This window comes from Centropristis striata, chromosome 7 (assembly GCF_030273125.1).
Source record: "Centropristis striata isolate RG_2023a ecotype Rhode Island chromosome 7, C.striata_1.0, whole genome shotgun sequence".
Classification (NCBI taxonomy): Eukaryota; Metazoa; Chordata; class Actinopteri; order Perciformes; family Serranidae; genus Centropristis; species Centropristis striata.
The window spans coordinates 16270725-16284195 of record NC_081523.1 but is presented as its reverse complement, the minus strand read 5'-3'; the positions used below and the strand labels follow the sequence as shown (position 1 = coordinate 16284195).

Genomic DNA, 13471 nt, shown 5'->3' with positions numbered 1-13471 from the left:
TTTTGCCACTCAGAGGCAGAGGAAAAAGCTTTAAACACATCTGACATATCCTTAAAAGCATTTTATGGCAAATGTGGTGGTAAACATTCCTATCAATGCATCCAGCTGACACAAAGCAACTTCAGCCTTTGTTTGGAGTATTGTCTCCGGCTGCCTGACACATTTAAGTCCAATATTCAGTCTTTTAGTTCTGTCATGGTCACCACCAACTCCTGACAAAAAATATGTGGCTCTTTGCTAAATGTTCCAGTTTATTCACCGGTTGCCAACTTTATTTGTCCTTGTTGCATGCAGTCGGTTTATCAGAGCTCTTTTGTTGACAACAGCTGCTGCCGCTGACACTGCTGGAAACGGGATGGATAAGAGCAGAATTTGTGGGCCAGGAAGCAACAACAGTGAGCTCAAAGAAGCTACAATACAGAGCTGCAGGGTTGGATGATAACCCCAGAGCAACACCTTTACCACATAGTCATTTGATATAGTAACTATAAAAATAAGGGCTGTCAAGTGACTAAAAAGATGTATCTGAATTTATTACATTCTTTGTGGTTAATTCATCTAAATTAATCGTATGTATCGCTATATGCCATGTGAAGCATTTAAAGATATTCAAATTGATTTTGGTAGATGAGAGAATCAATGATTAGACATTATAAATGTTCTGTCACACACAGACTTCTCTGGTGCGCCTGTTTGAGTGTGGCTTCATGAGACTGGTCACTCTGGAGGTGAGAACCAGCAGAGGCCCCACGATACGATTTTATCCCGGTACTTGAGTCACGATACGATATTATTGCAATTTTAAGCATTCTGCGATATTGTGATTATTGCGATACAATATATTGCGATTTAACTCTTTAACTGCATTTTATTTCCACAAAAATTAATTCAATCAAGAATTGTTTTGTCAAATAAGAGAAAATTCTCAGTCTATTCATCTCACTTCAGTCTTTTTTTTTTTCTCCGCAATGAGTCGAACCCACAGACTGACCAACGAAGTATTCAGTCAAACTGAACTGAACTAATATCAAACATGTATGGACGACAACAACTGCAGCATTTTCTCAAACTTTCCTCAACTTTAAGCTTTACTGCTCTGATTTTTTTTTTTAAACTTCCCGGCACGATCCTTAGATCTTCTTGTTTCATATGATACCAGTATCATCAATATAAACCTAAAAGTGAGCCTGCTACAGCCTCAGAAAAAAACGATGACAATACTGACGGCCGGAACGCTAACTATTGATACTTGCGGCCATGAATCGATATAATATTGCCACGCAAAATATCGCGATACTATCCTGTATTGATTTCCCCCCACCTCTAGACACTCACTGTAGCATCAGGCATGTTTCAGGTTTGATGGTTCTGAAATTCCTTAATGTAGAAAGTCCTATATCAACTGTTCCATCTGGGCATTTTTTGTTTGATGTTTTGTGATGTGGTTCCATCATATTTACAAAGCTACTGTAGATGTTTATGCCGTCAGTGAAGTGTGGGGTCGAAAGGCGTCATGGGGTGTGATTAATCTTTGTTAATTTTGTTGATGCGTTATTATTTTTTCTTTAATGAATTAATCAAAATGAACACGTTATTTTGACAACCCTAATGAAAAAAAGAATAGTGTAGCTTTACGCATCTTGATGGAAATTGGCTGCTGTGCAGATTTGGTTTCCCTCTCTTATGTACAGTACAAAAGCTGCCATGGGTGTCTCTTAACAGTCAGACTGTTCATTTATCCAGCTCACTCACAGGACCGTTTCTAACACATAATTAAAGTAAAGCCACAGAGAGACTTGAGCCTTCTGGCCTGCGGCAGTCCCCAGTTTATTATGTTAACCAGGATAGAAGCATCACCTCTGTTTCACCGCTGTTGACCTGATACTGACATGACAGGGGGTGAGAATAGGTCAATCTGTATTTTTTTTTACCACTCCAAAAGTACACGCAAACTGACTGCCTGTAGAGCTGGATTTTTAAAAAATATATATATGAAAAGAAGGTGACAAAGCTCTACGATTTAACCTGTAAACACTGTCCTAATTAAACCTCTTTACGCCTTTTAACTTGGGTCTTTTTATTCACAGTCATTTCATGAAGCTCACACTTTACGTATCACAAAAGAAAAACACGCTTAAAAACAAAGCGATTGAAAGCAGCCATGCATCCTTCTATTTCACAGAGATCTGATTTGGTCTCAACCCATTAGGGCATGAGTTGCTTGCTGTTGCAGATGGATTAGAGGAGAGCGGCACAAAAGCTTTGTCTCCCTTTCTCAAAGAGAACGGTGAGGTGCTGAGAGTCTGGACATTTGGTTGTCACTCTTCATTTCTTTCATTGTGTCAGGCCGCTGCAGGCAACAGCTCTGGCCAGCTCATATTGATCTGGGTCCTCAGACCTTAACCTGTGTTCTCTTATCTCTCCTCTCCTCTCCTCTCCTCTCCTCTCCTCTCCTCTCCTCTCCTCTCCTCTCCTCTCCTCTCCTCTCCTCTCCTCTCCCACTTAAGAAATGGAATATTTTCATGTACCACTGAAAAGGGTTGGACTATACCTAGTCCCATATGTCAGGCCTGATTTGTCCAGTTGTGTGGGCTGACAGGGACACCGCCTCCCATCTCTGGGCCTCTGAAACACCCTTGAATAACCCTCGACTCCTGCGTCCTTGGATCGACTGCTTGGCTTCCTGCTGAATGCTCTCAGATGCAAGTGGGGGCCTGCAAGCTATGCTATATTTGGCACTGTGTCCTCAGACCCAGCAGTAAGCCATAACAACAGCTAATTAGCTTATAATGGATAGGCTTTGAGATCTCTATATATTTTTTCTGTGGCTCAAAAGATCTCTGCAGCCAACAGGTAGCGTGATTTGGATTGGTGTTGTCATTTCTGATCCCATTCAGCAGCGTCCCTTTAACGGCTCCTAACCCCTATTAGAGTTTAAAGAAGGAGTTATCCACTCTTCACAGTGCTATGCGTCTCTCTCTGCTTTGTCCCTAGCTTGGGGCCTTGCAAAGTGGCAAACCTTGATGTTTACCTCAAACCCCTCCTGGAATGACTTTCAAACACCACTGTGATTTCCCCTTCTGTCACCACAAGGTCTCTCAAGAATTGATTCCCTGCACCAGCAGGCATCACACAGCTACGCCCGTGGAGATTTGACTTTAGTACAGAAATAAACAGCAGCCCCGTGCAGCCCTTCAAGGCTTTGCTCTGATTTAGAGTACATTAAGATTCATTCACAGTGCCCCGCTTCCCTGGTGTGCCACCTCTTCAATTTCCTCCTCAACCAGACTTAAGATTCATGTGTTTATATCAGAAGGCAGGAGGGTTGTTTGTGCATTTGAACAATGCTGACATCCTGTCACAGGGGACAGGCGCTGGGACTGTGGGGGCTGGAAAGGTGGAGCCATGCTCCGGCTCAGTTACAGTGCCTCCCTCTCTCTCTCTTTTCCTCACTTAACATTTGGCCATTTCTGTAAACCTTGTTTTGTCTAGCGTATTGTCAGGGAGAAGGAGCTTGAAATATCAAACCCCCACACCACTTGAAGGCAACAGTCAAATTTTCCACCAACACCAATGGAGACTGTCAGATCCAATTTTATTCGGTGCCTCTTGTGTTTCTTCCTCTTGGCTGCCTGTTTGCCACCAACTCTCACAATATAGCCTCAGACAAACACACGAGCACGAGCGTAGACAGCGTAGTGTAAAAGCACAAATACACGCAAATGCAAAAATGTGGCCGCGCACACACACACACACACACACACACACACACAGAGTACATACAGACAGAAGCCACAAAGCTCTGGGATACATTTGGTATATTTGTGTATAACTTTGTGTCTCTGTGTAAGGATGTGTGAGTCAATGTATACTGGGTCTCTGGAGTAACCACAAATGATCCACCATTTGCCTGGCACCACTGCACAGACAGCTCACAGCTCAGGCATAAAAATTGCTTTTTTCACTAGCAACACGCATTGCCTGCACTGCAGCTCGTCTGTATCTTTTGTAGATCCGAACCAAATTATTGTTTGGCCGATTTAATCAGCTGATATTGGCCTGTCACAGATATATCTCTATCAGTGTATATGTTGACATGTAGGCGCTGATTTGAAGCTGATTTTTTAGGGTTGTCAATTGATTTAAAAGAACCAATTAAACCACAATTTGCAGTGATTATTTGTGATTCATCCTTTTTTCGTCTTAAGACGAAGCTTATAACAGTGGATATTTGTCGGTGTAGGAGAAACTTGTGGGTACCCATTTTCTTTCAGATATTATTTTATTCTCTCATTTTTCATTCCCAGTATTGGCTGACAATGTAAATCCAAATTCCCAAAAAATAGTGTAAAACGTAAATAAAACACAGAATGCATCAAACTCAGAATACGGAGTGAATATTTACAAAAACAAAAGTTGATCAGTTGGAAAATAAAATATATTGTCTTTGTGCAGTTTTCAATTGCAAAATATTGCATCCAGTTCCAAAATGTTCTATGTTAGCCGCCATATCTGTAATTGGTGAATTGGTCCCCTCTAAAATTACTACTGGTAGTGGGCTAAATAATCCTGTTTCGGTCAGACTCCAATCTTAAATTCACCTCCTGTTCTGCTGCATAGCTGTTAGTGTGTTTATGTGCTGGTTCCTGGACGTACAGTATGTGTGGATGTGTGAGTGTGTGACCGTTTGAGCAGTAGACAGTCTGACAGACAGTGTAGTAGCTGTCACGAGGGCCCTTACCCGTTGCTTGACCTTTAGTGACAATCAATCCTTTGTGAACATGTCCTGTGAAGGCTAAAGGAATTATCAAGCTACAGGCCCTCTGGCGTCATTTATCTACAAGCTGGAGGTCACGCAGGTCGTGGTGGAAACAAGTGGCTCCACTGGTATCTCATCACTGTTAATAGATCTGATTAGCTCCGATGATTGATTAGAGAAATTGGTTAACAGCCAGGTAACTTATGATATCTGTGTTTGTTTTCTCCTGAGATAAATGGAAAGAGCCTTTACATAAATAGGCTTTCAAAAATAAGGAAAATCAGCGTAGTATCACAATATTTTGCATGGCAATATTATATGGATTCATGGCTGCCAAGTATCGATATTTAGCACTGAGACAGCCGGCGGGCTCACTTTAAGGAATATCATCTAAGGAATCTATAGGCACCATTAGCGTCAGGATATCATGTTGGGAAGTTGTCAAAATAACACTGCTATTAGTCAGGCTATTTTTAAAAATGTTTCATTCCACAACATTCAGAGCAGTGAAGCTTAAAGTTGAGGAAAGTTTGAGAAACTGCTGCAGTTGTTGTCGTCCATACATGTTTGATATCAGTTCAGTTCAGTTTGACTGAATACTTTGTTGGTCAGTCTGTGGGTTTGACTCTCATTGTGGAGAAATAAAAAGACTGAAGTGAGATGAATACACTGAGAATGTTTTCTTATTTGACAAAACAATTCTTGATTGAATTTAATTTTGTGGACACAAAATGAAGTTTAACAGTTAAATCGCAATATATTGTATCGCAATACTCACCATATCGCAAAATGCTTAAAATCCCAATAATATCGTATCGTGACTCAAGTATCGTGATAAAATCGTATCATGGTACCTCTGCTGATTCCCACCTCTAGTAGTAAGGTCCCTGTTTCACATTGATTTATGAATTTAGAAAGAGCTATAACTTTCATGAATATCATTTAAAAACTTGGAAAGATAAAGAGAATCTGTAATTTGGCTCCAGAGGAAGCAAAGTTGAATTCAGCTTGGCCCGTACCGGCTTTATCGACCACAGTGGACTGCTGAATCCTTTTCTGTGTGCCCCTGTGTGTGTGTGTGTGTGTGTGTGTGTGTGTGCGCGTGTGTGCGTGTGTGTATGAGGGGCATTTTATGCCAGCACACTATACTAAAACGCGTGTACAGCGCCTATGCGATGACATCAAACGTCTAACGTGCGCGTGTAAATTCCATTCACTTTCAATGGACAGACAGGCGTCACGTAGGCGTCACGCAGACGCTGTACACGCGTTGTTGCACATACGCCTACGTGACGGCTGCGTGACGGGTGAACTACGCCTCAAATACGTGACATGAAGACCCGTGTGACTGTTAAGTACAATTCTACATAGGCGTACAGACACGCATATTGCGAGTACACCAGATAACATGGGTGACGGGTGAAAAGTGCCACTAGCGAACGTAGTGGACGCCTGTGTGTGTGTAAAGCGTGTAAGCCTATAACAGTTCAGCTGTTACACAGAGTCTCAGCTTCATATGGTATTGTTTATAAGAAAGCACAACTTATAGATGAAGAGAAAGACTATCTCGTACGTACCAGATAAACTTAAAGTTTTTCCGGCCAAAACCGGAGGCTTAATTAGCCTGTTTTAGGAGTGAAAGTCAGCAAAATGCAGCTTAAACAAAATGTTTTACCTCATTAGTTAACTACGAATGTCTGTAAAACATAATGGGACTGTGCATAAGTGCCGAATTGGGTTAAACAGTGTAGATATAAGGTCCGATGGAATCATATTGTGAACGGACTGCTGTCCACATGGCTACTGAATATTCATTAGATAGGTCCGCATGGCTACTTAATATTCAGGGGTGACAGCGATTACGGCTTCTGCAGGCAGGTAAACCTACCTAATTACAGCTGGTGCGTAATGAACTGTGTGTCCGCGCGCGAAGCTGGGAACTGGCTGTGAGCGTTGCACTTTACTATTAGCCTACTATTTTTAAGTAGCTGAAATTATTTTAATTATCCCTTTCACCCTTGCTATCATTAAATATCAATTCGATATCATTCAAACCTAGAGAGAGAGAGAGAGAGAGAGAGAGAGAGAGAGAGAGAGAGAGAGATTTTGTTAACAAGAAAATAAAAACTGGCCTGAAAATAATAGAAATATCCTGACAGCTCTGTGGGGGCTTGGAGTTCATCTGTAAGTTGTGCTTTCTTATAAACAATACCATATGAAGCTGAGACTCTGTGTAACAGCTGAACTGTTACACAGAGTAACACACTGTTAACGTACACGCGTTACACACACACACAGGCGTCCACTACGTTCGCTCGTGGCACTTTTCACCCGTCACCCATGTCATCTGGTGTACTCGCAATACGCGTGTCTGTAAGCACGCCTATTAATCAGACTTTATGCTGGCACAGGCGACGCATTCTAGGCGTTTAAGTATAGTGTGCTGGCATAAAATACCCCTCATAGTGTGTGCGTGTGTGCGTGTGTGCGTGTGTGTGTGTGTGTGTGTGTCCGTCCGTGCATGCTCGTGAGTGTGTGTATGAAAGAGAGCAATCAGGCACAGCTGTACCTGCCCTCACTTGGCAGAGCACAGCATTAGCCTGGTTAAAAAAGCAGAAGGTTTTGATATGGCAGAGAGGCAGTCGTTTGGCTGATCTAATGGTGGCTCCCATAGGGTCCATATCTGTGTGCAAACACCGAGTGAGGGAAGAGAATGGAGTATACACCCATAAAACCAGCTGAATATTTTATCATATCCATCCCCGCCCCCAGCCTGTGCACCGACATCACCAGCATGCCTCTGTCTCCCCCCCTTTTTTTCTTTCTCATCTATGCACACATGCACATACATGTTTCTTTGCACATGCACGCACAGATGAGAACATGCACCTCTAGAAAGCATCTTTCAAGCTTCTTTGAGAGCTGACTGGTCTGTTCCGTCTCTGAGTTTATTACAGTTGAGATGTTTCCTTTTTTGTCAAAATGCATCTCTGCAGGTGAATTCAGATCTAAAGACATCCTCGCCCTGGGGATGTCTCCAGCATTCTCTCTCTCTCATCCTTCAAACACAATCTCTCCCGTAGCCTTTTATCTGCCCCCCTCCTCCCTCCGCCCGCTCTCCCCCACGCCCCGCTCCCTCCAGTGTGCAGTTCTGTTCCCTGCCAGCCAGCTCCTGTTGCTGCCTGAGCCCAGCTCGTTAAAGGAAACACTGGTGCATGGTCCTCCTCACCTTTCCTCTGCACTGCCTTTTAATTAGACAGCTGTTTGTGTGTGTGTGTATGTGCGTGCATGTGCGTGTGTAATGTCTAATGTCTATGGGGGACTGGAGTATTTTTTTAGTCACGAGTCATCTTTTTGAAGTGATTGGTATCACAGTGGCTTGTTTGTTTCTCTGATGTTCAACCCTATCATTAAATACCAGTGTGCACTGTGTGCCGCTTTTGGACACACAAGTATTTTCCCCTGGATAATATTTAGTCAGCTTTTAGTGCTGAAAGAATTGATTAAGGAATCACTCAATCGACAGAAAACAATTTAAATGACTGATCACATAGTTGATTTACTAATTTAGTTAATTAGCAAGCAAATATTGATGAACATGTGCTTGTTCCAGCTTCCTAAAATGTTTTCCTTCTTTTCCCTGAGATGTATTACTGTAGAGTAAATTTACTAGCGGTTGTTGACAGTTAATCAGACAAGACAAGTATTTGAACATGTCATCTTGTCATCTTCTTCATCTTCTAGGAAATTGCAATGGGCATTTTTTTCTGACATTTTACTGACTAAACTATGAATTGATTCATACTGGGGATTTGAATATGACTCTTGAATATTTGTGTTTTTCACCAGTTGGGGTGTGAATCACCAGAGGCCCTATGTTACGATATTGTTGCTATTCTTAACATTTTGCAATGCAAGTATTGCGATTTATTACCTTTTTTATCTGCATATTATGTCCCCAAAGGAAGACTTTGTCAACATATCTGTTAACGTTTTTAGTCTGTTCATCTCTCTTCAATCTTTTTTTTCATCAAAATGGGATTGCCAAGCAAAAACACTTACAGATGTTGCATGCACCTGACAAACAAAACTGTTTATGTTGCAGTCAACATAGTCAAGTTTAACTGAATGCAGACATGTGTGGACTACTGTGCAGGCATTTTAAACAATGCAACTTTTACAAAATAGGGTAAATTGAAAGTAAATTACTGTTAAATTTAAATTAAATAAAGCATCTCAACTCAACACCATCTAGTGGACTAAAAAGTGATTGCTTTTATTAATAAACTATCAAAAAGTTAAAACTTTTAAAATGTATTTACATCATAATAAAATATTGACTATGTATCAATAAAATATTGCCATGCAAAATATTGTGATACTTTGCTGAATAAATTATTTGTTCCTGAATGTGTCTGCATCCATGCAAGTAATGTTTTTTTCCAAGCTGTTATCCTATCTAACATCTGTATTGGTCCAGATGAAATACAGAGCTGTTCCCACCTCTGCAGTAATGGAATCAAACCTGTTCTTCATCCCCTCTTGTCAAGAGAGAGTGACTTCTCTCCTCTCCCATATAATCCCATTAACAGCACTTTACTGAAGTAGAGGCTGCCCTGCCCTCCTGCAGGACATGGCGTTTGGACAGAGGGCAAACTGTGGGCTCTTTAACACCTTACACCTCCCAGACATGCCTCTTTAACACATGCTCTCTTCTACTTTTTCCTCTCATTTTTATATCAGATACACAAATAACTTGAGTTGTCTGTAATTATGTCAATATATTTACTGATGTGTGTTATAATTAAACTGTTATCTTACTAACATTTGGTTTCACCAAGACAAACAATGCTGTCAAAGAAGCATCAGACAGGTATTTTTTTATGAAAGTGCTTGTCAGAGCAGTGGATGCTTGTTCATACGCACACATCCTTGTTTGCCTATTTCCATCCTCTCAGTAAGTGAGTCCACACACGTGTTTATGAGCCTCTACGAGGTCTGGTAGGCCCTAATCCAACTATTTACATCTCCATGACAACCCAGCTTGTCCCGTAAGCTCTGCCAGACTGTGATGATAGCCTTGGTTGTTTGGAGTATATCAGAGCTCATAGGTCCAAAGTGAAATAAGGAGGATTTTTCAAAGGCATATTCACACAGCTGCAAGGCCAGGCATAACCACATAGCTCAACACAGCAGTGAAGTGGTGGGCAGAACTCTGCTGTTTCACAGAGAAATAAAACACACCAGGGGCTCGGAGTAACAGATCTTGCACCAAGCCCAGCCATCACGAGCAACTCGCCTGCATGACATAAGGGGCTAATTATGCTAAGTACAATACATTACCTCTAGCATGTGCTATGAAACCAGCCATTTCTCTAATGTGCTGCAGAATATAAACATACTTAGTAGAGGAGGCTGACAGAGGAGAATCAGCAAGGAATCCTAAACCGATGTCCTTGTCAGAGGAAAGAAATGGAATAATGTTGTCGGAGCCAAGCAGTTCTGATTAACATGTCATCTCGGCCCTCCCCTGCTGCCTCCCTTCTCCCTTTCTCGTCTCTCCCAGGCAGAACGAGTTTACCTTTCATTAGGGGACCCTTGGTGCAAAATGTGTTTGCTGATAAGAGCCAGCGGTTTATCAACAGTTTATAAAGCACGGCGCTAGGATTAATCAAATCAGCACACATCCGGAGAAGGGCTGGACTCTGTAAACACAATCAGATCTGACTCTGCAGACGGATTGAGCGAAGTGGGGGAGAGTGAGCAAGAACAGGGAGGGAGGAAAGATAAGTGCAGAAAAGAAATGGAATCAAATTAGAATGAAGTCAATTTGGCAGAAATTATGTATTTCGGGCAATTATTTCTCTCCCCGGCAGAATGTTATTTCGCGATACTGGTGGGAAGTCAAAATGAGCAGTGGTGGGAGAGGGCTGCAGTCAGAAGAGAGAGATATGGTCCCAGTGTCTGTCCCTGAGTCAAACACACTGCATCCTCTGTGACTAGCAAGGCTGGCTCCTCATTATCTTGGCTTCCATCTGAGGAGAAAATGCAGCGTTGCAGTCTCACTTTAGAGGGACACTGATCACAAGAGCAACTCATCTCAACTGGAGAAAGATTGCGCCCCCCCCTCTCGCTTTCTCTCCCCGTGTCTCCCGCTGCACTCGGTTGAAGACAGACAGAGATGAGGAATCCTCTCTGTTTTCAGCTCAGAAAAGTGGAAGTTTGAGTCGGAGAGATGGAGCGAAGCTTCAAAAGGCACATGTAATTGAGCAGCCCTAGATAGGCTATCTGGGAACATGAAACAGCAACAGTTGTGACGGAGGGTAATTGCCTCCCTGGGCCTGTATAATGCCTTGTCGAGTCTTTAAACTTGAGCAAACTGCTGGAAGTCCTTATGTCAGCAGGTAATTGGTTCCAGGCATCAGCAGCTATGTGAAATGAAGGAAAGATAGGTAGGTGGGGTGTACGTATGTGTGTGTTTAGAAAAAGAATGTATGAGCGATTCAAAGAACAGCGTCTTTATGAGCGTCTTCAGGAGCGTTCTGTTGTATTGATTTTTTTTTTCTCCACTGTGTGCTTTGCTTTTCATTTATTCAGACTTTCATTATGTGGCGCTAGAGCAAAGTGAAAATATCTCCTGCTCTCTGTGGGAACATTTCTTCAAATTACATCTTGATGTGGGATAATATCTATGTAAATTTCACATTTAGGATGGTAGCTTCTCTAAAATCCAATGCAAGTGGCCAGTTTTGCAGCAAATGGCTATGAAAACTGCTTCTATAAACATCTTACAACTGAAACTACATTGAGCAGTCCATCCTTAACTGTAGCTTGCTTTTGACTTTCAAGTTATTTGGCTCTAAATACCCCTCAGGTGACCCAGGTCAATATGGGCAGCACTGTGGCCTTCACTGTCAGAGTGTCTGTCCTCTCTGCTGGCCTGGATCCAACCCCCCTTCCTGGCTGAAGGATGCAGAGTGGGACCTCAGGAAGGAGATGCTTTATTAGCCGACCCTGCATGATTAATTGAACATCTGCTCTCTCAAAGTCAGCTGACCCCAATTCCCAGCTGTTTACCCCCTGTATAAACAGTTAATAAGCCGGCAGTGAATGTGTCACATAGGGGGGTCAAGACTGAGAAACCTCTCCATTTTTACTGCCAAACCTCTCATTTTGCAGTTGCGGCTTGTTCAAGTGTTGTTTTATTTTCACAGGTGGACGCTGCTTGAGAAAAATGGAAGATGAGAATATACAGACTATTGTTCTCTCTGTTTTTTAGCTTGAGAGGTCTTGCCAGCAGTCAGTCAGTCAGCCAGTTGGCCCCCCACAGCTCTGCTGTGAAGCTAAAACCCCTCTACTCTCCCTCCTGATTAGCAGCGTCTTTGTTCCATTGGTGGTGGCACGCCATGAAGCGTGATTGCAGTGGGCAAACTGACGGCTTTAAAACAAGCCTGCTGCTGCGCGGATCTGCATCACACTTTACCCCCCTACTTGCTTAGCAAAGACAAAATCAAATCGGTTTTGCTTGTTGTTTGGTCTCTGTGCAGTAAGCCCCCTCGGAGATTTGAGAATTTAGATTTTCTTATTTTTTTCCATTTTATGTACAGTACTTCTGGCTAAGAGGGTGCTTAAGTGTGGGTGGGAAATCTGTGATGCAAAGGCAACATGATTACTCACTGTTGATTGAATGTGGGTATAATTAATAGGGCTATTTTTGTTTTTAATTTGCCTACAGTACATTACCTTGCTGTTTTTCCTAATGCTGTCTCTCTGTCTCTTTATCCATAGGCTGCTTCAATGGCGCTGAGCAGCTTGGGCCATGTATATACAGCCATTGGGGACTATCCGAACGCCCTGGCCAGCCACAAGCAGTGTGTCCTGCTGGCCAAGCAGTCCAAGGATCAGCTGTCTGAGGCCCGCGAGCTGGGAAACATGGGGGCCGTCTACATCGCCATGGGAGACTTTGAAAATGCTGTCCAATGCCACGAGCAGCACCTGGGCATTGCCAAGGCCCTGGAAAATAAACGAGAGGAGGCTCGGGCTTATAGCAACCTAGGCAGTGCCTACCACTACCACCGTAACTTTGACAAGGCCATGTCCTACCACACTCACGTTCTGGAGCTCGCCCAGGAGCTGGAGGAAAAGTCCATTGAAATGAGAGCCTACGCGGGGCTGGGTCATGCTGCTCGCTGCATGCAGGACTTGGAGAGGGCCAAGCAGTACCATGAACAGCAGCTGTCTATAGCAGAAGGTCTAAAGGACAGGGCCGCTGAGGGAAGGGCCTCCTCCAATCTGGGTATGTAGGCAAAATACTGAAAGACTCAGGACACAATTTAGCCAAAATCTTCCATGTGTTCCTGGCAAATTTTTCATTTATCCTTTATTTATTTTCTCGAGGAATCATTGAGGGCAACCCCTCATTTGCAATGATGTCGAGAGTACAGAGAAAACACAAAAGAGAGTACAGAGAAAACACAAAAGATAGTACAGACAAAACACAAAACAGTACAGACAAAACACATGTAGAAACATTAAAAACCGTTACAGTGAAAGGCAGAGTTATTGATTATCATAGTCTAAATTTTAATGTACTGTATGCTAAATATATCACTAATATCTCAAATCAAAGGACATGATTACTAGTAGTTTCTAGGATAAATTATGAATCTTAATCCAAAATATGTTTTGAAGGTGTCTATGGTAGAACAAAAT

At 42.5% G+C, this 13471-nt stretch overlaps 1 protein-coding gene across 2 annotated transcripts in view; it reads left to right on the top strand.

Moving 5' to 3' along the window:
- LOC131974759 (tetratricopeptide repeat protein 28-like) overlaps window positions 1–13471 on the top strand; it is a 192079-nt gene that overhangs the window by 140642 nt on the left and 37966 nt on the right. For both annotated transcript variants that reach the window (XM_059337206.1, XM_059337205.1), the window contains exon 6: window positions 12548–13055. In XM_059337206.1, coding sequence (XP_059193189.1) covers window positions 12548–13055 — 508 coding nt within the window. The remainder of the gene's footprint in view (window positions 1–12547; window positions 13056–13471) is intronic.